This window comes from Pipra filicauda, unplaced genomic scaffold (genome assembly GCF_003945595.2).
Source record: "Pipra filicauda isolate LSUMZ 115617 unplaced genomic scaffold, ASM394559v2 scaffold187_size1440530_pilon, whole genome shotgun sequence".
NCBI lineage: Eukaryota > Metazoa > Chordata > Aves > Passeriformes > Pipridae > Pipra > Pipra filicauda.
This window is the reverse complement of record NW_024104295.1, coordinates 697,537-724,676: the sequence shown is the minus strand read 5'-3', so window position 1 is coordinate 724,676 and position 27,140 is coordinate 697,537. Positions and strand designations below refer to the sequence as shown.

The 27,140-nt window shown below is 40.7% G+C and overlaps 1 protein-coding gene and 1 long non-coding RNA gene across 7 annotated transcripts in view; one reads left to right on the top strand and one right to left on the bottom strand.

The window, feature by feature from the left end:
* Positions 1 to 27,140, bottom strand: part of KIAA1217 (KIAA1217 ortholog) — a 233,054-nt gene that overhangs the window by 175,837 nt on the left and 30,077 nt on the right. The window contains exon 1 of one of the 6 annotated variants that reach the window (XM_027751735.2): positions 2,362 to 2,516. The exons of the other annotated variants lie outside the window; for them this stretch is intronic. Coding sequence (XP_027607536.2) covers positions 2,362 to 2,431 — 70 coding nt within the window. The 5' untranslated portion in view covers positions 2,432 to 2,516. Of the gene's footprint in view, positions 1 to 2,361; positions 2,517 to 27,140 lie in introns of those variants that run through there. 6 annotated transcript variants of the gene reach the window in all.
* Positions 2,654 to 3,443, top strand: LOC114004089. Its single transcript, XR_003546457.2, has 2 exons — positions 2,654 to 2,830; positions 3,144 to 3,443. It is a non-coding gene; the product is annotated as an uncharacterized LOC114004089 (long non-coding RNA).

The window sequence follows — 27,140 nt, the reverse complement described above, 5'->3', positions numbered from 1 at the left end:
ATCTGTTGTGTTTCAATAGGGGTCTTTTCCCTACTAACTGATGAAAAAAAATGGTTTTGGCCACTTCCTACACAGGGATAAGTGACTTCAATGGCAAGGTTGAACACTGCGTTGGTGAAATCCCCCTGTGTATCTTGAGGGACATCAGCTCTACAGATGTTGGGTGGGCCACAGTGCTACAGGCAGGAAAAACTGAGTGAGTTACTCAATAACGTTGTGGGCAAACATTTCGTATCTTCCAAGTGAAGATAACAGGCCTAGCAAATCAATCTCCACAGATAACTTTGAAATGTGTGAAGGATCATGTGATAGTTCCCAGATGAGCACTAAGAGTAGGAAAAGGATAAATTATGCAAGTACCCTCCTTGGAAAAGGAGCAAAGAGGAGCCAGTGGAAAACACAAAGGTGTAAGATAAGCTCATCTCCCTCTCTCCCTCCCTCATATTCAGAAGCTAAAAGCTGATGGTCTTTCTGTTCAATAAAGCAGCAAGTCTAGAGGGGAACTAAAAGAAAGACTTGCTGGATGTCAGGGAGGACTTCGGTTATCCAAAGGCTTGAGTAACCCTTACACTTGAGTTGCTTCTCTGATCTGAAAACAAATTTCAAGATTTCTTAACATCAACATCACCCATTACTACAGTGGATGTAAATACAGAAAAGGCCCAGGTTTGCAGCATAGAAGCAGTATGCCTAGGACTAGCTGGAAGGTTATCATGAAGGATTAATGGCTGTGAGCTAGGAAAAAAAAAAGAAAGAAAAAAAAAGAGAGAAAGAAAAAAGTCCTCCAGCATGTCCTGCTATGTAATTCAAAGTCACACCCTCCATGAAGTCTACAAAGGTCAGGAAAGTCACTTTGCTTCATTACTTTAAATGCTGCGAAGATTTTAATAGTCTTGTTTTGCAACCCAGGTGACATGAGAGAACATTTTGAGAATAATGTCAGAAAGGAACAAGTGTGGACCTGACCCATACTACACTGTGAAACTGAACCTTGAAGCAAACTCCATTCAATACTAAAATTTTAAAAAAGAATACAGATTTAACAGTGTGATCAAATCCAGCTCTGTTACATTTACGTTACCAGTAAATGTGAGATTATTTGGAATCGTTCTAATTTACTCCACTGCCTTTATAATTAACTCTCTTTCCAAGGAACTTTCCAACATAAATTTTGGATATGGGCCAAAACTACTACATTTGCTTATGAGCTTTCAGCACTCAACATTTTTGGGAATCATAGGATCAGCCTGGTAAGACCTCTGTTTTCCTAGCTCCACATGTATCTCAGGCAGTTTCATATAACCCCTACAGAAGAAATGTGTTTCTAAAGGCTTTTTTTTTTCCCTTTTCAGACACATTCTTTAAGTGACGATTTCTGTCCCACTAAACATAAGCATACACAAACACAGGTGACTTGTAGTGTTCAGTATTTTAACTTGAAAAATGATTCAAAAGAGCACCAATCAATTAATGAACCCTCAATACCAAAAAAAAAAAAAAAAAAGGAAGAGTATTTTTTTTCCTCCTAAGTTGCCAATTTGTTGGTATTGCATGCTCCTAAACTTGTGTAACTTTTTTAAAACCTTTTTTTAAACCACATGCACTATTTGTTTCACAGAAGTGCAGTAACACAACTTTTCCTGAAGTGCCTGTGAGGAACACAACACGCATGAAATGGGAATGTTCACAGGTGCCCCACAAATACTATAATAGATACGGATTAGATTAGGTGTTTGTCATGCTACCTGAATGTTATGTTCCACGTGGAACAGCCCACGTAGAACAAGCCAGGAAATAGTTTTCATTCACTTTATACTAAATAGTGCAGCAGTGAATGTATGAACGCACCGCAGTGGATCCGCCGTGGAAACCCCGCTTAAACATTCTTGGCTTCGCTCCAAAATAAACCCCAGTGGTTTCACTCAAAGTAAACTAACCCTGTCACAATCTGCCGTGGATCTCCCCCTTTTAACAGACAACCCGAGGTAAAGATGAGCTCAAACCCACTTTTATGAAGGAAGAGCTATTTCTTTACCATAGGTGAGGCTGCCAGAGCATTTAAGGGGAAGAGGAGATGCTTTCCCCCACCTCGCGGGAGCAGCACCCTCCGCACCGGCAGGGTCCCGCATCCGTGACAGCCACACAATGTGCTCCCGGCTTTAGAGGGCAGATAGAAATCTCTTCAAAGAGAAAGTTAAACTCATAAAGTCGAAGTATTAAGGAAATCTGCAGAGCCATTAGCACAAGAAAGACATGCTATTTTTTTTCCATGCATTCTGCCTCCAGTTATAAAAAGCAGCAACGAGGGGCATGCTTAAACGTAACTCCATCTTTGCCTTACTCACATCGCCGCTTACTTACCCCTCGTCTGCCCGCTGTCTGTTGGGCAAGCCAGGCACAGCTCAAGTTTCTGGCTTTCATTTTCCTCCATTGTCCCTGCCTACTGCTCACGCTCCCCTCTCCAACTTGGAGCCGCAGAGCCCGGACTGTCAGCGCCGGTGCTCGGGGAGGAGAAAGGAAGCGCTGCCCCCGCCGGCGCGGAGCCCCCCCTCGAGGCGCCCCGCAGGCCGCCCGCGGGGCCCGGCCCGGCCCGGCGGTGGCAGCGCGGCGGCGGCGGCCGGGGGCGCCCCCGAGCCCGGGCCCCAACAGGTGACGGCTCGGCAGCCCCGCAGCCGCCCGAGCGGCCCCGCAGCCGCCCCTACCCGGCCCGCGCCCCGCGCCGCCGTGTGAAAGGCAACATTTCAAACGCGATTACAGGCCTGAGCCTCCGCTGGAATCCGAACCCGCAGCCTTTTAAATCTCTGTCATGGGACAAAAGCCTTTCCACACGGTATTTTTTTTTTTTTTTTAAGCTCGTAACCACCAAGCCCACAAACATTCCTGATAAATGCTCCTCTGTCTTTTTTAGAGTCTAGTTTAAAAGTAATTCATTATATAAGCGCTTTGAGGTTTTGTTTTCTGTTGGATTCTTTGAGGCCGCTCACAGAATGAATTTGGAAAAAATCAAGATACAGGAATTCAACTTTAGCGAAGCCAATAAAAATGAATGGTAGCAATATGTAAGCAGGGACTTCAGTTAAGAGGGATCTCGAAGCCTCAGTAGCAAAACATATAGAAACATATAACTAATTCTCTTTTGGCAGATCAGAGGCCAGAAGCCTGCATGAGAATCAACAGATCTACCAGGCTGCAAGGCAAAAAATAGTGTGGCTGAGAAGGATGAGATCAAATCCCACAGATTCCAGCAGATGCCACGTGTTGATTTAGTGGAGAATATCAGACTGATTTAGTCTATCAGAACCATAACACTGAATCAGAGATGGTGGAACAAACTGAGTGTTGAGTTACAGCATCAAGACCAGAAAGTTTATCCACAGATAACTTCTGAATTAGGTTGAGAACAAAGCATAACTGAGATATTAATAAAAATATGCAATTTCTCATTTAGATCAACCTCATATTCCAACACCAGGTAACACTATCTTGGATGTCTTTGCAAACAGACCTAGCATAATATGGTCTTTCAGGCTTTCTTCAACTTTGACTTCAATATAACATGAGCCAAATTGCTTGCAATGACCTCTCAACTGCCCAGTCTGGACAGGCTAGGAAAATTCCCCTATGTTTCCTTCTACATCTGTATCTGGCAGAAATGTCATCCTGTCTACTTAGATTACTGAATGCAGAAATGTTTTGTGTATACATAAATTTGGTACAGAAGCTCAAGTAGGATTGCTCTCCTCATGCCCCTATCCTCTCCCTTCCAGACAAAAAGTATTTGAGTAAATTACAATGAACAATTGATAAATGAACAAAACTATTGTTCATTAGATCAGACACACATATTCTCTAGCACTTGAGAAATATTTATTTTCCTTTCTAACAATTAATTCTATATGTTCTTGGAACCTGGCAAAAATCCCAGAAATCTGGCATGGAAAACATAGAAAAGATGAAAATACAATTTAAACATTAGCTCTGCTATTTAAAGTCTGCAGTACAGTGCTCCCAACAGAATACTTCTGTCATTGTCCTGCAATTATAAAGAAAACAGTGTGATACACATTTTATTTAGAGTAATGTTTTTACTGGCCTTGGGTTACTTGTACTCATTCTGATTGCAAACTATTTTAGAAGGAGAAGGGATGGCCAGCCATCCCACTTATCTGACGTTGCCTTTTGTGACATGAAGGAATGTGCCTTTAACACTGAGGTTTTCCAGAGTCTGGACAAGCATGATGAGCCTCTTGCAATTTACATTCACAGCCAGCTGGAAGGATAAGAGGGCTCTGACAGGAATAGTGAACACTGAACACCACCAAGTTCAAGAAATGTAAAATAACTCAGAAACCACTAATGGAAAAAGAAAGCCAGTGCAGTTGCCTGGAGTAGCAACATAAAAGCAGTACCAAGACGTTACCTGTATACAGGGCTCAGAAATCGAGAGTTCTGAAACTAAGAGCATTTAAAAAGATCTTATCCTGATATAACACAAAGGAAAGCACAAAACATAGTTGCCTAAAATGCCTGAAAGGAAGGAGCTTTTTCAGCCTTGTACAAAACCAGGGTTAGCTCTGGAGATCAGTAGCGTTTGTACCAAGAACATTAATAAGATCAGAATCAATGCACTCTGGCCCCTTAGAAGGCTTTACCTCCATCCATGGTGGGGAAAAATACCTAGAAAATCAGTCTAAGACTAATAGACAATAATCTATCTACTTTTAGCCAGCACCTTTAGTTTCCACAGCCAAGAGCACAAGACAGAGTTGTCTCTTGACTCCCCCACTGACATGTCTTAGTAAGCAGCCAGGTGCCCCTTGGGACACTGTTACACTGGTCTGAAACTGTTGCTTTTATGGCCACAGCAAGATGCTCCCACTGCTGAGACTAACAGTAAATGATGCTGATAGTGCTGCTAAGGGGCCTGAGCAACATGGACCCACAAAATGCAGAGATGATCTAAGAGAGATTGCTTTTTTTGGTTGTGGACATGTGACTTGAAAACTAGTTGTCATCTTATGAAAACTTCTGCAGGTGCAGAAGTAGTTTCTCAAACAGGATTAAAGAGCATTGGCAAAGGGACAGACTACACACGGCACACTTCAGTATCATCAAAATCAAACAAAACAAGAGAGCTCACACATAAAACAAAATCGCCACTCAGGAAACATAATCACCTCTGCTGCTGCTCAGGACAGGGAACAGTTGGGACAGCAAGGTCTTACAGCATGTTCTCACTTTAACGGAAAAGTCCCTGGTCTCAAACTAGATTTAATTTGTGTACGTAACAATGCTATTCCTTAAGATGTTACTAAAGTCTATTTAAAAGAGTTAGTGAAACTTCTTTAGCAGCTGGAGGCAGCCAGAACCATTATATTGTTGGGCTCAAATAAAGAGCTCCCCAATACAGTCACTGGGATGAATCACCAACAACAAGTTAAATAAACTTGATTAACCAGTTCACAGCATGCAATCATCATTTGTTTATCTGTGGGATCAACAATAACTGGTTCCTTTTAATTACTGTGCTCAGATCTGGAACCATCAATATCAAAACAATGCACAGAGAATAACTGCCAACAGGTTATGATGTTTTAATTGTGTTTAAAATTAATGTCCCAGAGCAACTTCAACACTTCTGGGTTTAGCATGTGCATAACAGGAACAATTAACAAAAAGTGGCTGCGCTCAATTAGTCAAACTTATAATATACAACGACTCCGTGGCACTAGCAATTATTCAGAACTAAAAATCTGGGAAGCTAATTATTAATAGTTAAATCATAAGAAGAGTCCCATAATTAAAGACTTGTCTCAATGTCCATGTGAAAACACATAGCCACTGTGAAAAAAGTCATGAATGCTCTCTGTGGGAACCAGCCTGACAGTACTTAACCCAGTATAATCCAGAAACAAATATTAGACCTGAAGGAATTATGAGCACTCGAGCAGGTCACATTGCAGCACCTCTCCAAGCCTTATATGGCCAGAGGTGGCTTTGGACTGCCCTGGAGAAGGAGAGCATCAAGAGGATGCTCCAGACTATCAGGAAACTTCCCTGCTACACTCCATTCGCTAACAACCAGTCAGATCTGAAATGGAGAAAGTATCTTTAACTAACTCCAGAAAAACAGCACTGACTGTGGTGAAGCTCTGTGTTCCATCTCAGGCAGCAGAGAGCAGCTTCAGGGCTGCAGTTCATTTGAGCACATCTCTATTCTTGTTCATCCTCAGCATCTTCACTGCCAAGCTTGGTGTGGTCTCTGAATGCTTAAAACTCAAATAGACTCACTAAAAAAAAAAAAAAAAAAGGACTATGTTCACATAGTATATTATCAAAGATGATATAATAGCAGCCGTTAGCTTGTAGAAGAAAAATGAAAAAAAATTCCAAGGTCTATCAATATGAACCCATGTAAGTAGACCCTGGGGGCAAAAAGGTTGACACTATTTTAAGATTAATTGTCAACTAATTTGGTACTGTAAAAGGAATTGCAGATTTTTAAGATGTGGAGGGGAACTTTATGATCATTTGGTCTCATCTGCTTCGTAAGGAATTTCAGTGAGGTGGGTCTGATAGTGGTTAAAATATTCAGTGCTTAAATTAAAGGAAAACATCTGAACTTGATTTTAAAATTTATGATGACAAACAATCTAACACAACCTCTGGAATTATTTATCATGAAGTTACCTTTCCTGTTAAAAATCTTTGGAGAGTTTCAATGTTTATACTACGTACATTCCATTTCAGTTAAGAACTCTCATACTTGTGAGGAAAAATTAGCCCAAGGAGTGAATCGGTAACACTCCAGCTTATGTAAAAAAAGAATACTGAGTATGAGTTTCTCTACACATCTCCACAACAGAATTTCATTGTGTCTTATCAGACCTACTAGTTTCAGCTCCTCAGAGAAGTTCAGAGACTAACAGTGGTGCCAAGAACCAGCCTTAATCACTAAAACAACTATACAAAAGAGTGACTAAGAAGCTGAACATAAAATATTCAGGCAGAAGATATATTCATCCTTCCAAATCCATTTCAAAGAGAGCTCTAAGAAGCAGCTGTAATCACCTTTCATTTGGCATCACCAAGCTTTCAGGTGCCCGTCTCCAAGTAATAGAGCAACCTTCATTTGCTCCAAAAGACATTTTATTCAAGCACACAACTCTCGCACCTGGGCACCCATATCATGTTAAATAGGTTAGACTTCTGTTTTCCAAGTTTCATTCTTGTTTCCTTCCTCCACCTCCAATTTTTTAAATAAATTAAAAGGCCTGAAAGCAGTAAACACTTGTGCATGCCCTAAATCAAACTGAGAAAAAGAACCGTGGTCATCACAAGGAAGTGCTAACATTCAAGTACAGAAAAAAAAAAAAGAGATGATTCTTCTCTTTCATCAATAACTTTGTCTCCCTCTCTAATTTGGGACAATCCCAAAAAAGCTAACTGTAGATACACTTTAACATGACTTCCCTTTCCATTGCCCAAGGGAAGATGGAACAGAGCTAAATGGGCATAATTACAGGATGCATATTTCTGACTCGTGTAATGCAACATCTTATTTCAGACTTTCTACCTCCCTGTTGTCATCCTACTGTACCAAGCTAACATTAATATTAGTACATTGCCACCAGCACAGCCAGCTTTGAACTGAAGACCCTGACATGCCTCAGCTCCTCCTCCTGCCTTCCAGCCTGGCCAGCCCTTCACGCATCACACAGGAAGGTAAGGAAAGACATCACTCTGCAAACACAGATATAGAAAATATGAACATGTTTTCATAAGGTACCAAACAACTTACTCTGTGAAAGCAAAATGTGCCTTACATTGCAGAAATTTCAATCACTAGAGTTTAATCAAATAAAAAACAATATGTGGGTGGGAAAGAACAGTGTAGGGAACTGTTTCTGAGGGAGGTAGAAAGCGAGGGGGGAAGGTCGCTTTTAAGTCCATCTGCTCTCCATTCAAATTCTATTTCTCCCCAGTGTAAAGCATTTTGGTTTTGATAAGTTCCCTTTGGATGAATTGTCTCAAACAGAGCTCTGGTGAGAGTTTGGATTCAAATTGATCCAACTTTTTAGCAGTGCCAGAAGAATAGACTTACTGCCCGAAACACTACTGCTGGTTTCATGGATGTCTGCAGGATCTGGTTGTAAATTTATGAGGTGACATGCTTTAGTGATCAAAAGTATCAAGATTGTTCTCTGCAAAGCACAACTATACTTTGAAATAATAATGAGAGATCCTTTATTTCAGCTCTTACGAAGTACACATTGAGTTTATAAGATTGTCCAATGAGCGGTTAAATTAACAGGAAATACAAAGTGTACTTCAATGAGGCCTGGGTTTAGAAATAAAATAATAGTTCAAGTTATGTTGTGATAGCCATAACCACTTTATCAACACGCATTTCTGATAAATAGTCTACCACAGAAAAAAATAGTTTCAATTAAAAAATTAATATGTAATTATTAGAAATTAACACAATGGCACCAGTGTTGCCAATACACAGCATTCACACAATTCATGAGGGTGGTCTTTCTTGAAAAGTAACTTATTTTGGAATATTATTCATTTTATTAATCTCTGGACTGTACCCAATCATATACTTGACTTTTCTCCACAATGTCACTGGCAAGAACTAGATTTTTTCTGAGACTTCAACTAAAATCAAGTGAGAGGTCAGTGCCATTGTGATTTAATGAGTTGGACATTTTAAATTGTTCTTACTACAGTTTCTCCCTGTCTCCTGCCACAAAGGGTGTACTACGCAAAATAGGACAATCTGAATGTCTGAAAAGAGATAAAGACAAGTCTAAAGAAATTCTTACAGTTTGTTTCCATGCAGATCTGATTTCTAATCCAGCAAGGATGGTCACAGGTTTCGTATGTAAAGCTTTTGTTTCTACCCTTTGTAGGGCACCAGCTCCTGAAGGCAGATGTAAGAGCAGAGGGCTAGTGTAGACCTGTCAGCTTGTAAATGTAACAGCGACCTCTCCAACAGTATGTATATCTCCTTCCTTCAAAGTGCCTCTCTGACCTCCCCAGACCATCCTGATGCTATCATTAAGACAGCTGATTAATAAGAAAGGAATCAGAGCTGACAGCAGTGGCACTGCTGTTCTTTTTCAGACCTGCCCAGTCTGTTCTGCTGGGATGCACACTTATTAATTCACTCTTCGGTATTTAGGATTTCATAGCTTTAGGGCAACAGGGACCATTTGATTATCTTGTCTGACTTCCCATCTATCACAAGCCATTAACTTTGATGTGGGGTCTTCACACAAAGGCCAAACACTTAAATGAGATGAAAAAGACATTACTGATCTCAGGAGACCAACGCTGCATATGCACTACCATTTGTTTCAAACCCCACCACACACGCAAGGTCTGCCCAGATGATCAGCATTAAGGAAGTGTAGGACATCAAACTCCCAACTGAGGGAGCTTAATTCTGAGCAAAGTTCTTTCCTCTGACTTTAATTTCCCAGATCAGACATCCACCTTAAAAAAACCCCAAACCAAAGCTGTGATGCACACATTCAGTCACTGTCTCCAGCACAGTCACTCTCATGCAGGGAAAAATAACTGAAAGGAAAAAGAAAAACACCTTGAAACATACCTGTCCTAATGTACATGGAAGGCAACAAATCCTCCTGAACAATGCACATTACCAGCTGAGAGGTGCAAGCACAGCAGTTGATTATAATCACTGTCTTTAATACAGAACTGCCCTTTCTACAATCATGTTACTTGAGGGTATTTCAGCACACAGGTCCACGGATGTGACTGCTGGAGCTGCTGACTCAGGCATACCATGTCCAGCAGCAGCAGGACTGCCACGACCCTCCACACTGCAACAATCACCCCATAAATACAGGCTTCCTTGCTGCACCTAGGCTCAAATGGCTTTGCAAATATATCTGTTCTCATTTCACAGACTATCTTACAGTTAACTGACTAATGTTTAATTGCCCTCAGTGATAAGAAATTGTATCCTACTTGTTCAGGGTAAAGTTTACTTAACTTCAGTTTCCAAGGATTTATTCCCCCTTTGTCCACCAGACCCACCGGTGCTGTAGGACATGTTCTCAGTGAGACAGCCACCTCACAGCCTCCTCCTCAATCACACACATCTGCTGAGCTCTTGAAGACTTGCATTATCTCTCATTCTCTGTTTTCATCTTGGAAAACAAGTCTTTGCCTCTTTCTGCTTTCTTTCCAGTATTCCCATCTTCTTGCAGTACAGCTAGCAGGATTGTCAGAGCCCATTCTTCTGAACTTAATGTACTAACAGTAACAAAGGAGTACATGACCTAAATTTACCTATGAAAACACTGGTGCAGCTGGATGCTGCACAACAGCACAGATCTCCCAGGGAAAGGGGACTGAGGCTGTGGCACTCTCCCCAGCCGGGATGGGGAGTCTGTGGCCACAGCAGCCTCCTCCTGAAAAGGGAGAGAATGTTTCAGGTTTTGCAAGGGTAAAATGTCCAAAACACCAAGTGAGATGCAGTGTCATGAGTCTGGCGTCATATCCTATTCCTCTTAAAAGGGGAAGCCTGCTCCTGTACAATAAGATAAAAAGGGAGAAAAAGTAACAATGCTCTGTCTCATCAGGCTCCAAGAAGTGCACAGAACTGCCTGGAGTGAAGACTAGAATAAGCAGTGCCAGCACAGAAAGGTGTCACACAAGGTTTAAGCTTATTCGGAGACAGAGACTCTGTCTCTCTCATGAATACATACATAACCCAAGATAATTTAATTCCAACTATTTTGTATTTCTTAGAAAAACTTTTCAAACAATGGGATGACTCATGTGAGCATTCCACTGACGACATAAAATTACATTGTATTAGTTATGTCCCTTTACAAACTGCAAGTCTGCACTGAGATATATAAATATGTCCCATAACAGCACATGTGACATATCTGAGGGTAGAGAACAGGCAGTAAGTAGTGAAAATGACAGGTTTACTTCACTCCAGAGGAAAAGGTTATTAAATACTAATTGGCAACATAGACAGCTTTTACTGCATATGCATATACTCCAATACTATGATTTCCAAGACTCATCTGCAAAAGTGTAACTCTGTGATTTATTTAATTTTATTTGTGATTTTCATACTATTGCTTTAATCTTTCATAATTAACATACAGTGATGAATTCCCACTTTTTTCCGCCCTCTTTTGCTTTTTCGCTCTAGAACTGCCATTAAAAGATAGAACTTAAAGACTGCAGCTGAAACAATATTTAAGTCCTTTCACCGGCTGGAGGAAATTCTGGGCAAAGTGGAGAAAAGTATCAAAATCTCTGAGACAAGATACAATATTACTTACATGGCCCCATTTCAGTTTTATAAGCTCCTATAAATCCTCTCTCACAACAGAGAGTAATGGAGGAGTGCCCTTGGAAGAGGGTGAAGAGGTAAGCGAAGGATGAGTTTTCAGCCCATGAGTAGTATTAATTTAATGCTTTTAGTCTGCTTTTTTGCACAGAGTCTTCTAAAGTTAGAATTGCCTAAATGCAGCCAGAAAACACAGGCTGAATACCACAGGTAGGGGGCAAAATGCTGCAGGCAGTAATTATCAATCATTTTCTTTTCCCAGCCATCAAATAAGGTAATTTGTTTGTTTTCCCCACCCTGCAAGGAAAAGACTGGGTGGTCTTCCGATTTTTGGAATCTGAGAAATACTCCTCTGGAGGACAAGGCCACCCCAGGCCTCCTGGGCAGCATGAGGTCCTTTTCAACATGGTCTTACACTGGACTTGATTTTAGTCACAGACATTAGTACTGTGGCAATGTTTTGCAAATTATCACCAAATACCTTTTCTTCATAGTTCCATGTAAATCTCAGGAGTTTTCCAAGACATGAATAAAGCCTTGGTTGTGAAAAGTAGCATATTTCCAGTTCCCCAACTGTCTGCATTGGCATGGGTCTGCCATGCCACAGGGATTTTTTATTAGGTTAAAGACTAATTCCCCTCCGCATATTGCATATCTTGCAATAGTTGTCACCAGTTGTCACCAGCTGCAAGAATATACAACTTATTGATACATGATAAGTAACTGTGAATTTTGAGGATATTAGTTCATTGAAGGAATGACATTTCAATTAAACATTTACATAAAAACTCAGTCCCTTGCAGAAAACTCAAACAATTCTCCTTCTATTTATTTAAAAATATCTCATAGATTGCTACACATTCAGACTTCAAAAAATGAATAAAAAAATTTTGTTCCCTCATCCCCTTCTTGAATAATGTACATATGATAATACCTATGCTCAAAGCCATGCCATTTAAAGTCTAAATTTCCTGCGTACTAAAAAACCTAAGTCGTGGAGTGTTCAATGTTGCAATTCATTGCAGTAAAAGGAAGCTAGGAGAAAATGAGGCAGGAGCCAGGCTGAAAAGCTTTCTGAAAGCTGCAGCTGCAGCCAACAGCTGAAATTTAAAATCAGACATTATTTTCTCTCCTCATCTTGTGGGCTCTGCCACAGTTTCAATAAACCACAAATTTAGCCACAGAGACACTATCACTCATAACTTTCTTTTGCTGATGGAGCTAAAATAAGAACCATAAACACTTCCCCCCAACTTCAGAAAGCAGCATATGTCACTCCCCAATATGGGTCTTGACAGGTTCCATGTGGAAACCATGTTAGGCAAGTAGCGACCCCCACTGTGGTACTGTGAAATTAATAATTTAATGTTGCAGAGAGAACCTGAAACACAAGAGCATATGGGTCAAGGAAAGCAGAAGCAAGAACTCCATTTCCCAACCCAGTGAGAGAACAGACATGTGATAGCCAGCAGATATGGCTCCCTTGGGTTTCCTCAGGGCATGTAGCAACATCCCTTGGTAAAGAAATGAAGAGAGGAGATCTTCCTATTAATTAGAAAACTAAATAAAGATAGGAAAAACCCTGTAGGAACGAAAGCCAAATTTCCCTGGAGATGGAGATTACCAATGGCATCACAGAGAGCGGACTGGTCCAGACAGCTCTCAACATTAGTGAGCTGGAAAAGAGGGCTTAAGTGAGGTGGCAGAACTTGCTGAGTACAATCTGATAGTCAGTGAAGAGAAGGGCTGATTACAAAGAAGAGACTTCACAAGATTCACTGACTAGGCAATAAATTGACAGATGAAATCCCATGTAGATAAATGTAAAGTGATGCACATTGACATTGAACAGACTATTATCGCTCAAAAAGAGAGTCTGAGGTTATAACCATTTTCTGAAAATTTCAGTTCGATGTTCATTAGTGATTAAAAAACCAAACAGATGTTAGAAAATGCTAGGAAAAGAATAGTGAACAGGACAGATAATATCATTATGGTACTACATGAATCCACAACCTACCCACATTTTGAATATTGCATGCAATTTTAATGTACTCCGGGTCAAAGAAAATACATTAGAAATAGAAATGTTAAGAAAAAGGTAGCATGGATGACCAAAGTTATGGAAGAGTTTCTGTACAAGGAACAACTAAATTATGCAGGACTCTCCAACATTTGTTTGAGGTCTATAAACACGAGTGACAGAGAGAAGCTGAATAGAGAAAGACTGTTCATTGTCTCTCTCAACACATACTGTAGGGTCATCAAATGAAAGAAGTAAGCTAATGATTCAAAAATACATACGTGTGAATATTAATTGCACAGAGCATTATGGAAGTGTTGGTAAACTGGGGAACTTCTTTCTGTAGAACACTGAAGTTATTTATTGTGTTTAAGAGTTTAAAAAATATAAAAAAGAAGTTAATGAAAAAATTCCATTGAGCACTGTTAAATAAAAAAAAAGACACAATCCTTGGTTTCCTTTGAGTAATCTCTTAATCACATATTTCTGGGAGCTGGAAGGATATACCAGAAGTATGACTACATACTGTCCTTGATCCTGTATTCTTTCCTAGGTAACCATCCCCATTCAAGACAGGTTGTTGGGCCTGCTACAACTGCTCTTACACTTGACAAGGTACAAGATACCCTAATGCTGACAGTAACACTTTGTCATATGTGCTAAACATAAAGAAATAGAAACACTTACATTACAACAGAAAAATAACAACCCCAGACCTAATCAAAACACACTGCTATGTGGTGAGTTTTGTCCGGAAATCTCCTCCTGAAGCAAGGATGTGGAGAAAATGAATGGCATACAATACGTTAACTCATATCTCATCTGTTGCAAAAATGGCCTAAACATTTGTCTACACAGGAAAGTTAGTGCAGTGGAAGCCAGAGAATGAATTTGCAGTGCTTCAGCTATTCCACAGAGGTGGCAGACAATGCAGGGTAAATCTTACATGGCATCAGCATCCAAAGCTCTGGCTTCCACCAAGCGTCAGAACACTGTTAAACCTTTTGAACAAGGGATGTGCACAGCTTTGGGGCGCTGAGATCATCTTTTCTCCCGCATTAATTCCCCACTACTGAGAGGCCACTCTGGAGGACTTCAGGTGCCATGACTCAGACTGAAGCACAGCATGGCACCAAGCCTCCCTTGCCCTTCTCCATCTCTCTGGGATATGGGACCCAGGGTACAGCCAGGCAAAGCTGAGCGCATCAGCGCACAGTACTCCACAATGCAGTACTGGGATGCAGCAGCAGTTGGATCATTGGTAATTTGCTCGTTTAAAAGCATGAAATCTGAATATCTGCCCACACTTTTGCACACAACCTCACCATGAAGGCATCACATGTTTTGTACCTGTAGTTCTTCAGAAATTTGCTTCTACTATTTCCTTACCTTATTGAGATGTCTAACCACCTCTCTGCTTTCTCACTCTAAGAAAACAGGAGATTTTTTTTCTTTTGTTAGTTAGGAGATTTTTCAAGGGCAAAGAATAATACACCTTTTATTAAGCAGCTATTCACAGTAAGAAACTTTTTACTAGCAATTTCTCAAAGAACATTATGACTAGCTGACTTGAAAGAGGCCTATCCAGAATCTCATTAGATTTTCGAGTACTTTAGAAGTAGTTCTTACTGAATTATCAAGCACGCAGGAAAGCAATGGCAGCTTCATACCTGAGATTATGTACTTCTGTGTTAACTGCAGAAACACATCAGAGTAGTGAGGAGTGTCTTACACTTGGAGCTACTGCTGTAACAGGGAGCTGCTGGGGTATGTTGCAGCAGACTCTTCGTAATCATTTTATTTGCATGATTAAATACTGTTTTTCAAGTGAGGCACATATGGCACAATATACAGTGATGTATCTCAGTAACTCTTGACCCTGAAAATCTGAAATGGTTAAAAAAATAATCAAAGAAGCTTCATGCATGTGGTACACACAGAGTTCACAACACCTTGCATAAACAACCTTTGGATACTGTTGTTTGGATAAGAGCAGCCAAATCTGTCCTCTGTATATGGACCTGCAACAGTGGCTGTAGGCTGGCAGAAGCACTGGTTGGTCTAGAGCTGTTTTACACCCATCTGCAATATTGACACTGCAAATAAGAGAAAATCAGAGTGCTGTTTTCTAGCTGATGGGACGTCTCCTTAGACACAAGCAAAAAATCCCAGAGCTTCGTTCTTTTGAAGAGAAGCCAACTTGCCACGCCTCAATAGCCATCAAAAATACAAGTAAGTGCCCACCTAGTATCCACCTAGTAAACCACAGAGGTGAAAGAAGAACCTGCTGAGGGCTATTCATCTCACTCAGTCTAGACAATATCTATTTTAGGATGGGGTGAATTAGTCTCCTGAGATGTCTCTCCATGACTGTACAGCAGCACACACATTAGACTGAACACTCAGTGCATACAGGGCCAGTGGTACAGGAGGAGACTCTCACACGCAGCAGAGCACTTATTGTTCAGTGGGCAGCTCTCCAGTGGAGGTAGGGGTGATCACTTGGAAACATCTGCACATATGGCTTTTTGGATGGTATCACATTTCCTTAAATAGTTCTGAGAATAAAATAAAATTAATTCTTTATTTGGAAAAACATGTATTCTCTATACATGGAAATATCTTCTAATACTCTTTCTAACATTTCCACAATGTTTTAGACAGTGAGTGATTCCCATGTAGACTGTTTTCCTCAAGAGTCAAGCATATATTTAATTTGAAATTTTAGAGTCATGTTCCAGATTGTCTGTATGAAGACTTTCCTATTTCTATTTTTGCCCTACACTTTTTGTCATATGGTTTTGCTGCCAGCAGAATAGACAATCAGTTTCTTAAGCACTTCTCTCTTGAAACAAAACAATCCACCCAGAGCGTATTCTAAGGAGACTTTCACCACCATAAAATACTCTTTTACAAGGCTGAGGACGGTCTGTCTTTCCCTTGCACTACATTTCTGTTTGCAATCTCATACCAGATGGAGCTGTTGCATGATTCCTGTCCAGACTTTGAAAACCAAAGCATGAAGCCTGCTCTTAAAATTTCTGTCAGTAACACTTCATGAGTGGTTGCTGTGGCTGTGCCAGAAGAGTTGCAAACAGCGCTTCTTCTGCACTTTGACCCCAATCCATGTAGACACATTGCGGCATCCACACCGGGCTCTGCTGAGCTGTGCCAGGCTCTCAGCTCTGTGTAGCATATGGCACCACACAAAAAAGGTAACACTTCTCTCATGCAAACACACGTGCACCCTGCAACTGCCTGCTTAGCTGCTGCTTCTCTCACCTCTTGGCTCATCATCTTCAACATATTTTGCTGACAGCATATTTTACTTTGCCCCCCCACCAGGAAACACATGAAGAAAAGCTACATGAAGATGAAAGCATAGTTAAAAGGTAGAGTTTTCAAAGCTGTTAGTAGCTGGATAGGATGGATAGTTGGGCTGGTGAGAGGCTGAGAGCTGGCCTGGGGTTTACAGCAGCTGAAGGCTGTTCAGCACCAGTGTGACCACCTACAAGGAAAGCAAGCATTCACCTCCTGAAGGCACTGAAGCTGCTGTCCCTTAAAGCACAGCCTAGCAGCAGGAGAGGGAATTTGCTTCCTGTCTTGCTACTTCATCTCAAGACTTGTCCTAGCTTTTCACTTTGTGGGCATCAGATGACTAAGCTCAATGTCCTGCCAATGAAATACAGGCAATTTTTGCAAAACTAAACAGTTTCCTACCATGGAAAGTCCCAAAGCATCAAGAAAATAGGTTGATCTCCACCCAGTTTCAAAACTTCCTTCACAGCTTCAAATTACAGCCTTCTAATGAAAGTATGGGGAAATCAGATGAACAGAGAAATCCGACTTCAACAACAGAGACATTAACAACATGCAAACCACTTTTGTTGTTTTTTTTTAAAGAAGTTCTTTTTAAAACTTTCATTTTTCTCTCATCATCAATGAAACAAAATGTGCCCCAAAAGAAGAACATACAGAAGCATGTCCTACAGGCTCCCTGCGGCCAGTAAGATTCCCATCTGAAGTCCAGAAACTTCATCGGGCCTGGATAAGAAAAGTTAAAGCTATTCTTAGATGCTGTCTTGGAAACCACAAACTGTGATCTTAAGCACAGACGAGTAGAAGCTCTTTTTGACAGGCCTGAAACAACTTAAAATCTCCAGTCTTTCTCTAAGACCTAATTTGTTTCCAGGGTGAAGCATCAGACTGTTGGCTCTCCCTACAGTCAAAAAACTGGCTAGATCACAAGAGATTCTGCAGCAAGCCAGTATAAAAAGATTGTGATTTAAGTGATTAATCACTTAAAACTCTAAGATCTCAAAATAGGTCTTAAGTGGAGGCACATTTTACTCTGTAAAACTCATGACACTTGTTCTTGCGTGCAGGCACACACACTTGGCACTTTGCATATTCACTGAAACGCCATCGGTGTAAACTGCTGAGTTCTGAAGGAACTAAACTTATAATTGCTCTTTAGTTACTTGAGTTGATGTCTGGTTGAAGATAAAACCAAAACAAAACATAAAATGTTACACCAAATACAAGCTGTGATGCTGGAAGAATTTTTAACTGCTCATATACAGTATCTGGACATGAGACATTCTGCATTACTTCTTAATTTATTGCATGTTCTTCATAGGGATGGAGTTAGATTTAGATCCCAATAATGCATTAGTGTTGCCTATGGAAAGAAAAATACCCAGGGAATATATAGCTGATATACCACCCCTTCAAAAAAAAGAAAGGAAAAAAAAAGCTTAAATTTGACTTGGCAAAGTCTTTACACATATTAGATAAAAGACTTGGAAAACATATGCTCCTTCATACCAGCAGCCAAGATCTTCTAATATCCCTACAACTTGTTAATCAACTAACATATGGTACTGCTTTAGGAAAACACACCATTCTGATTTTGCATTTACATGGTCTGTTTCCTACAAAACTATTGTCAAGATTTAGCCATTGTAATATAACCTAGTAATTTTTATTCCTATACTTCAAATTAATCAATAAGCACAGAAATAAAAAGAGAATCAATTTAAATCCAAACAATAAGTAAAACTCATTTTTACGTAGTTTCCAGTGATGGATAAATTTCTACTTACAGTGCTGAACCTCACCAATCTATGAAAATCACAATTTACTGCAAAATTATGACCTAAAAATTCTGTTGACTTTCACTTAAAGCCCCTTAAAACCCAATACATTAAATTTTTTGGCCAAAGCTAAACTGCCAAGGCAAAATTTAATGTAGCTTGATAATGTCTGCACAAGATGGTTCTCACATATACATAACTTCATTAATGTGTTTTAACTTCTATTTTATATACATACAAAGCCTCACTGTGTCCTAAAAAGACACCATAGCTTACTTACACACAATATAATAGTTCTAAACACATATTAGGTGAAAAATTAAAATGCAATTAGATTATAACGTTTCTGTTTTAATCAACCTTATGTAAGTTTTAAACAACTACTGCTCTGCTGACCTAGCCTCTCTCAGCCTGCCTCTGGCTTGATTTACCCATAGTCAGCTGCTGGACCATAACAGCTTCTGCCACCCTGACACAAATTCAGTGCAAGTCCATTCACAGTGTCACATACCTTGCACTCCTACCACCACTCAATCTGGGTGCCAGGTCTTGATTTCTGCTGCTACAGCACCCGGTAGTGATGGGATCAGCCTTTTCTCTGAAGACATTTAGCAGACCCGGCTCACAGAGCAGCAGCTCACCCCATCCACACTGCTTCTCCAACACTAAATTAAACCCAATGATTTTTGCACCACAGGCAGGTGGGCTTTGGCTGCAGTAGTTCTCTCTGCAGTGCCACTACACCTCTGCAGCCCTGCCTGTGCCAGATTTGCAAGGGTTGATTAAAGATGGTGCCAAGGAGTGGGGCAATGGGTGCTTCAGATGCTGCAGCAAGCAGCACGAGTATTTTGCTGTGTCATGCTGCAGACCAGGTGATATCAAAATAGCTCCAGTCAGAGCATGGAAGAGCATGACTGTCTCTGCCCAGACAAGGAAACTGTATGAAAAAAGAAGTTTGGCAGAGAAAGTCTATAAAACAGTAAAGGTCATGGAGAAAGCTTAGGGGGGTATTTAAAGATAGGCAGTTTTGAATATGTATACATATTCTGAATTTTGAGGCCATTAGGAGAGCTTGTTTTTTGGTTGGTTTTTAATGCTTTTAACATCAGACACAGATGTAGCATAATTTAACAAACACTTTCAAAGTACTGTCATATGGAAGTTTGCGAGTAAAAAAAAATTGCCTTACAATGCCATTTCTCAGCACTTGGAATGACAATGGAGGCAGGTCTATTTAAAGGAAGAGATAATTCTAAAATTTTTGAATACCTGAAACACACTAAAATCACCCAATATGTTTTACAGATAAATTATCATCTTTTTTTCTGTATTTCCAATGGCAGGATAAAAATGAAAGTAAGACGTGAATTCCTGAAATTTGTCTAAAGTTTAAAAGTTGAAATGTGGGCCTTCACTTGCAAGAAATACAAAGGCCCAAAGTTACAGCAAAATAAAGGGATGTAAGAAAAATAAAAGAATGCCACAAACTTTAGTTATTTGACACTAAGAAAAAATTTTATGAATTCATATAGGTAGGCTGGAAGACAATCTGACATGCTTAATTTATTCATTATTTAACTTTGAACTATCCCATATATACACCTGTATGCACAAACACATAAAACTACATTTGTATGTTTCACAGCATATCTCTCCCTCTATATATTGTTCATCATCAATTAAATTATAAACTGTTCCAAGATGCATAAGAATTTCCTGTGCAGCGTGTGGTATAATGGTCCAAAGAATTCTGCTATGGGTTTCAGGCTATTACTTGTGATATAATAAATGCTATTTTAAAACGGATTGCAGAAATTATCTCTCAGTTAAATCCTTGATTTTAATTTAAAAGTAGCAATAATCTTCTCAAAGATGCCTGAAAGAAATGATGAACATTAATAGTTTCATGCATATCTGACAGAGATCTTTAAGAAATTCAAAGGTGACACTGACTGCGGAAAATAAAAGAATGGGATGAGATGAGACACTCAACGCTGGAATGTGCCTTTTCTCAAAGGCTAGCACGTAGGTGGCAGGGACAGTGTGTGAGGGTGGCTCACCTGGGTAAACAAGCAGCTTCATGAGCAAACTAACTTCACACCTGCAGCAACATTTTTGGCTTGAAAAGGGTTGCAGAGAATACTTGATAGATTATCTGGCAGAAGGTGTTTCTTCAATCTCCAGCTTTTTTTTTTTTTAAATGAATTATTTTCTTTTAGTTCTCCTGCATAAAAATTTAAGAATTAGCTCAGTTCCTAAGTGTGGCAAAAGGAGAACAAATGTGATTTTTTAACAGTTTAAGGCTTTTGGGATGCAGAGCCTCTTTGGCTCTTACAAGGGGCCCATAAACAGCAGTGGAGTCCCAGTCACTGGAATGAAGACAAATTTCCTACGGACAGCCAAGGAGCAGGCAGGGAGGCACAGGCAGTGCCACAACTGTCTGAGATCCTGGGCTTTGCTGTACTGCACCCAAGCTGCCTCCTCCCTGAGTCAGTCCTGTGGGGGAAGAGCAGAGGGCAGGGGGATTTCAGGAGGCCCCACTCTGCTTCAGCATACACCCCTCACAGCAACATGAGCACCTTCATCATGGAATGAAGGAGGAAGGGGCTTCCCTCTCGCCCCCATACCCAGGGCCACTGCCCACAGCCTGCAGTGCCGTCTGCTCCCAGCATGGCAGCACATACTTCTGGATGAAGTACAGAAGTAGCTATTCCTTGAACACTTCATTTTCAATTAAAGCAAAAGAGAAATGTATCTAGACAAACATTTTTATTCTACTCTGCTCACCTAGGATATCTAACTCTGCCTTGAAGGAGGTTTGGATTGCCCTACTATTGGTATTTAAACAGAACCCTTGATTCTAAATTGTTGATGGAAGTACCCTAAAGCAATCTGAAACATCTGAAAAGATAAGAACATTAAAGATGCATGGATGGGCAAAATTACCTCCCTCTCTCCAAGCTCCTGGATAATGAAATGCACTGCTAATATTTCTCAGAGGTTCCCCAGCAGCTTAGACTGGTGCTTTGTCACACAAGCAGTAGCTGATCTGCTATTGTTTTCTTTTCTAACTGAACATTTCACCATTACTGTATCACCAAATTAGTATCTACTGATTTCAAAGCTATACACAATACCTGCAGTTCCCCCCCCTTAACAAAGAAGATAAAACATACTACGTTTACAATAAAATTAAATTTCTAGATAGTAACAAGATGTATGAAATCAAAACTTCATATAAATGTTTTAACTTACTGAACTTTTCTCCTCCTTCAGCACAGCGTTCTGCACCAGTTACTAGGAACAAGGGAATTTCCTCCTCCTCAGACTATTCTTGAAATAGATTGCAGTAAGTCTTCCTTTCCAACCTCAGCCTTCAACAGCAAAAGGAAGCAACTCTCAAGCTACAGGCAGGAACAACCTCACAAACTAAAAAAAACATACCCAAACAACCCCCATCCCAAAATTTTGACTACCACTTTATCAAAGGTCAATGCAGCCGTTTCAGAGAGAAGATCTCTATGAGCTGTTTTTAAAGATTTCCTAGTGCGGAAACCTAAATCATAGCATAATGCTTGCTTGTCTTGCCTTTCAAGTCCGGAAAGCTCTTTGTTAAGATCACTTATAGTAAGGAAACAAGTTTTCACTCACTCTGTATGTGTATTTTTATAATCCAGTCTTGTAAACAAGCCACTAATAGTTTATGGAGGCCAACAGTGGACAGGTTTTGCCGTGAATGTTAAATGAAAATTTCTACACAGGCCCCACAAAGCCTTATGAGATCTGGGAATTCACCCCATATGGTAGTGTCAACAGTCAGAAGAAAAACAACAACAAAAAGTTTCAGGTGGTGGTAACAGCCTCCTGACAACTTTACTGTCATTATATAGGCAAGGAAAAGGCAAAATATTTATTGAGTGGCTGTATAAATGTGCACTGCACAGCATGGAGCAATCTCGTTTCAACTATCTCAATTAAATGGAAGCCGAATCAATAGCTAAACCATATGCTAGATCCTGAGATCAGCATTGTTACAGTGATGATGAAAGGTGAGTGTAGCTGAATTCAGTAACTGGGAAACAGGGAAGTCCTTAGGCCTTTGGGTTTGTTTGGATTTGTTTGGGGGTTTTTTAAAGACAGCGTTCTCTGTCTCTTCGTCATAGTCTTGGCCTGGAACAAATCCCTTCCTCTCTGACAGGCCAAAGAAGGGGGCTTTGCTCAAGAAACTCCCTCGTAGAGATCCCCCTGTATCATTGAGGGATTTTGGCACAGAGACTGATGTTGCAGTCCCAGCAACATTTATATCTTAAGAAGGGTGGAAGGCCAGAGTTGTCCCTGTGAGGACCATGCCTTCACTCTGGGATCTGATAAAGAAGCTTGAAAACTCAGCTGTGCTGTGAGCACTCCAGCCTTGATACAGCCTTCCCAGGACTCTTCTGTGGAGACTGTGTTGACAACAAAAGTTCTCCATGAGACTTTTCTGTAGCACTGGATTGGTAATCACAGGCTTCTTCAATACATCATACCACTCCTAGATTTACCAATCCCCTGGTCGTATCTCTTTCTGACCTGGTTATAGACTTGGAAAACAGAGAAACTATGATCTAGACTTTCAATATTTATATGTGAGACAGAAGAACTGTTAACAGCACAACAGGATCATTACCTTCCATAAAAAGCAAGAGACAAAGAAGGTACTTCCTAAGGACATACCTTCCCCCGGCCCTGATCAACTTAGGACAATCTGATCCATGATCCAGAGAGTACTCTGGACCTCTCTGTGTAGGTTTTATTTGCTGTATCAAGAGCCCAGGCTGCTCATTCAGGGATTGAAATTAAATGATTAGAAGTCATTTTGAGAATAACAGACTAAATTAGAATTCTTCACTAACTCAAAGCCTCACTGTAATAAAAAGGCTTGTCACAATAGAGAAATGCAAATCGTGGGCAGATGCTCCATCAGTGCAAAAGAATGATCACAAACTGAAAACAGAAACTTGGAAAAACAAAGCATGCAGGAAATCCAGAAAGGACAGCATTGGGGTCAACGTGACAGAAATTGAAAGATACTCTCTATTGGGAAAAGTATGAAGAAATACAGGAAAAATATTTCCACAAGTTTTCTGGCAAAGAAATCCTTCATTAGGAAGCAGGGAAATAAAACTGAGCATGCTTCTGGGAGAAATGCAGAGAGAGCCATTTGATGGCTCGTGGCTACCTGCCATCAGATTAGCAGTGAGTGCTCCTACCATACAGGCAGCAGGTATGAAAATGCACCAACATACTGAAATTCTGTCCTGGGAAAGCATGTGACAACACTTTTAATTTACATTGGCAATGCTCGAACTTCCCAAAATGTCAATAAAATTTGTTACAGATCTATTCAGTTGATGATGATTTTTATTTCATATGAGAAAAAGGAGTGCCGTCTCAGACTAATTAGGTTTCCACACCAAAATCCATGTTCATTTAAATAGCAGACTAAATGCAAACAGATGTTGTCTTGATTTCACATTTAAAATCCAAGACAGTGGTTCCCAAAGCAGGGTCCCAAGCTCCATAGGACCTGTCACAGGTTACTCAGTGCTCTGCAAAATTGAAATCTCATTTTAAAATACTCAAAGAGCATCTGTGGGAAATAAAGAGAGTGCAGCTACCCTCCCTACACACGTGAACTTTATCCCTGCTTGGAAGAGAAATGGAAGAAGGGTAGTAGCAGGACCCAGTAAGAGTCTGCAGTCACAGTTTGCATAAAATTGCTATTTAGTGGTGAATGAAGTTTCTGTAATGCTCTTTACCATATCCTCATTTTACTCAGCATGTAATTGCTGATTATGGACTTACAGAAGGTTTGTTTTCTGCTAAGATTTTTTTTTTTTTAATGAAAACCATTACTGACTGTAGCCTCCTCTGTCAGAGTCACTCTGGACACAGCCAAGACAAGACGTAGGTGGGGAGAAGCAGCTGCTGCCAGGTTCATCCACCACAGCTCAAATGGAGAATCAGAACTTTCATTCCAGTTCTTCCAAAAACTTGGCATGACCCCGTTTTGCCTTAATTCCCTTCCAGAAAGTACTGGTGTAACCTCTGACAGCTTGCTGTGGCTGTGTATGCATGTTCTGCTGTTACAGAAATATCTTTTGAAGGCATCTTGCACTCCTCAAGAACAATCCCTTAAATAACCCACTGTAACACATTTCATAAGGATCCTCTGCAGGGGCAACATGCAGGTATCATTGGGGAGATTTGTTTCAATGATGCAGCTAATGCTTTTGCCTCAGCTACACCATTCTTAGAACTAATGCTTATATTTCTGGTTTTGACAATCCTTATGACACAGTAAGCAGAAACTGTATACAGATTTAATTCTGTCTTCCAGACGACCTAAGCCAGATCCAAGGGTGACCCAAGAGATACCTAGAGGTTAGATGAGGGACAAGGCTTTCCCATATCCAACACTCAGCAATCCCACCACTTTTCCTCACACCTCCTTGCTTCTTGGCCCTCTGTCTTCTTTGCTCACAGCTGAGGCTTTCCCATCTCCGTCAGCCTGCAACCCAGAAGCCAAGGCACCACCCCAGTGAGGGGAAGCCATGGACAAAACAGCACAGTCCAAGGAAAGCCTGGTGACAAAAATATGTGTACGTAGGATAGTTCTCTGGTGACAGCATGGTACCTGGAGCTTCTCCAGCCCAAGAGTAGATCAAGACCACAGGACAAGAACCTAGTGCTCAGTAGTTCTCTTGGATTTCGGACATTTAAAACACACCATGAGTGGGTGCTGTCAGCTATCACTATCTCCCTGCCTATGCTGGAGTGTTTGGCATCCAAGAGGCAGGTAGTAGATGCTGAAGACATGGGCATTACTTGAGACTCAGCATAACGAAGAGTGCTGAATATCAGTAAAAGCATTCACTCCTGTACCCTCAAAAGCAGGTTTCTGAGATTACAAGCTTTTTAGAGTCACTTGACTGAAATCTCTGTTCTGATCTGATTGCATTCCCACAAAGGACAAGGTCAAAATACATCCCTTATTAAATGACACAGAAGCTGCACAGCACTGGAGTACTTTTGTCAAACTAAGGAAATAAAAAACTTCTAACTTAAGAGCCCACTAGAATAGAATAAAGAGAACTCCACCAATGGGTTCAAGAGCGAGCAAAAGCCAAACGCTGCTTTAGACTGGTGACAGTTGAAGTAGAACAAAACATCAGAGAAACAGAAGGCTGGGAAGCTGCTTTGGGAAGCTGCTATATTGGGTTTGCATTGAAGGTTTTCATAACGGAGGGGAGAACTAAAGGGTTGTCTTCTGTGGGAAGCTGCCAAAACCTTTCCCCACGTCCAGTAGAGACAAAGTCAGCTGGATATAAGACAGACCTGTTGCTACGCAAGGCTGAGCCCATCAGAAATGGTGGTAGTGCCTCAGACATTTCAGAAGGGGAAAGAAGTTATTGTGCGGAAGCAATTGCAGTCAGAGAAGAGAGGATTGAGAATATCTGAGAGAATCAACTCAGCTGACAGCAAGGTCAGTAAAGAAGGAAGGGGATGAGGCCTTCTAGGTGCTGGAGCACAGATTCCCCTGCAGCCTGTGGTGAAGAACATGGTGAGGCAGGTTGTGTCTCTACAGCCCATGGAGGTCCATGAGGGAGCCTAGATCCACCTGCAGCCCATGGAGGGCCCCATGCTGGAACAGGAGGCTGTGAGCCCATGAGAAGCCCGTGCTAGAGCAGGCTCCTGGCAGGACCTGTGGACCTGTGGAGGGAGGATCCCACGCTGGGGCAGGTTTCCTGGCAGGACTTGTGACCCTATGGGGGATTCATGCTGGAGCACTTTGTGAAGAACTGGCAGGGAGAAGGTAGACACTCAGGAATAAAATTAAATCCGGGAAGAAGGGAGGGTTGGGGGGAAGGGTTTTTTTACGTTTTGTTTTACTTCTCATTATCCTGCTTTGATTTGATTGGTAATAAATTAAATTAATTTCCCCAAGTCAAGGCTGTTTTGCCCATGATGGTACCTGGTGAGTGATCTCTCCCTGTCTTTGTCTCAACCCATGAGTATTTCATTATATTTTCTCTTCCCTGTCCAGCCGAGGAGGGTAGTGATAGAGTGGTTTTAGTGGGCTCCTGGCATTCAGCCAAGGTCAACCCACAACACTGCTTCATTAAAAAACAATAAAATTAAAATTCATTACAATTAAAAAGAAGAGTATCCTTTTAAACATACAAGACTATTAGGAGAATATTTCTGTAATGTTATAATTGCTTTACTGTGTTAATATACCTTATTAAAAACTGGCATAAAGATGAAGATCAGTAGTAAATGTGTGACACAAAAATACAAATTACAGATAAAGAAGTGGTTACTGAAACTTCCAAAAAATGCAGATGCATCATCTGATTTAGAATAGAAATCACAGAATCACAGAATGGTTTGGGTTGGAAGAGACCTTTAAAGATCATCTAGTCCAGACCCAAAAGCAGAATGGACACAAAAATGGACCTTTGAAAGACAGTGAAATGCAAGAGATGTGACCCTTGAAAAGACTATAGTAGAGGCACAGAGTGGTGAATTTTAATGCACAGAACTGCAACATCCTGAGGATGAACAGTGGAGAAGAGGAAGAAATTTTCATTATAACTAAAATTAATATCATAACCCCAGCTGTGTCAGCTCT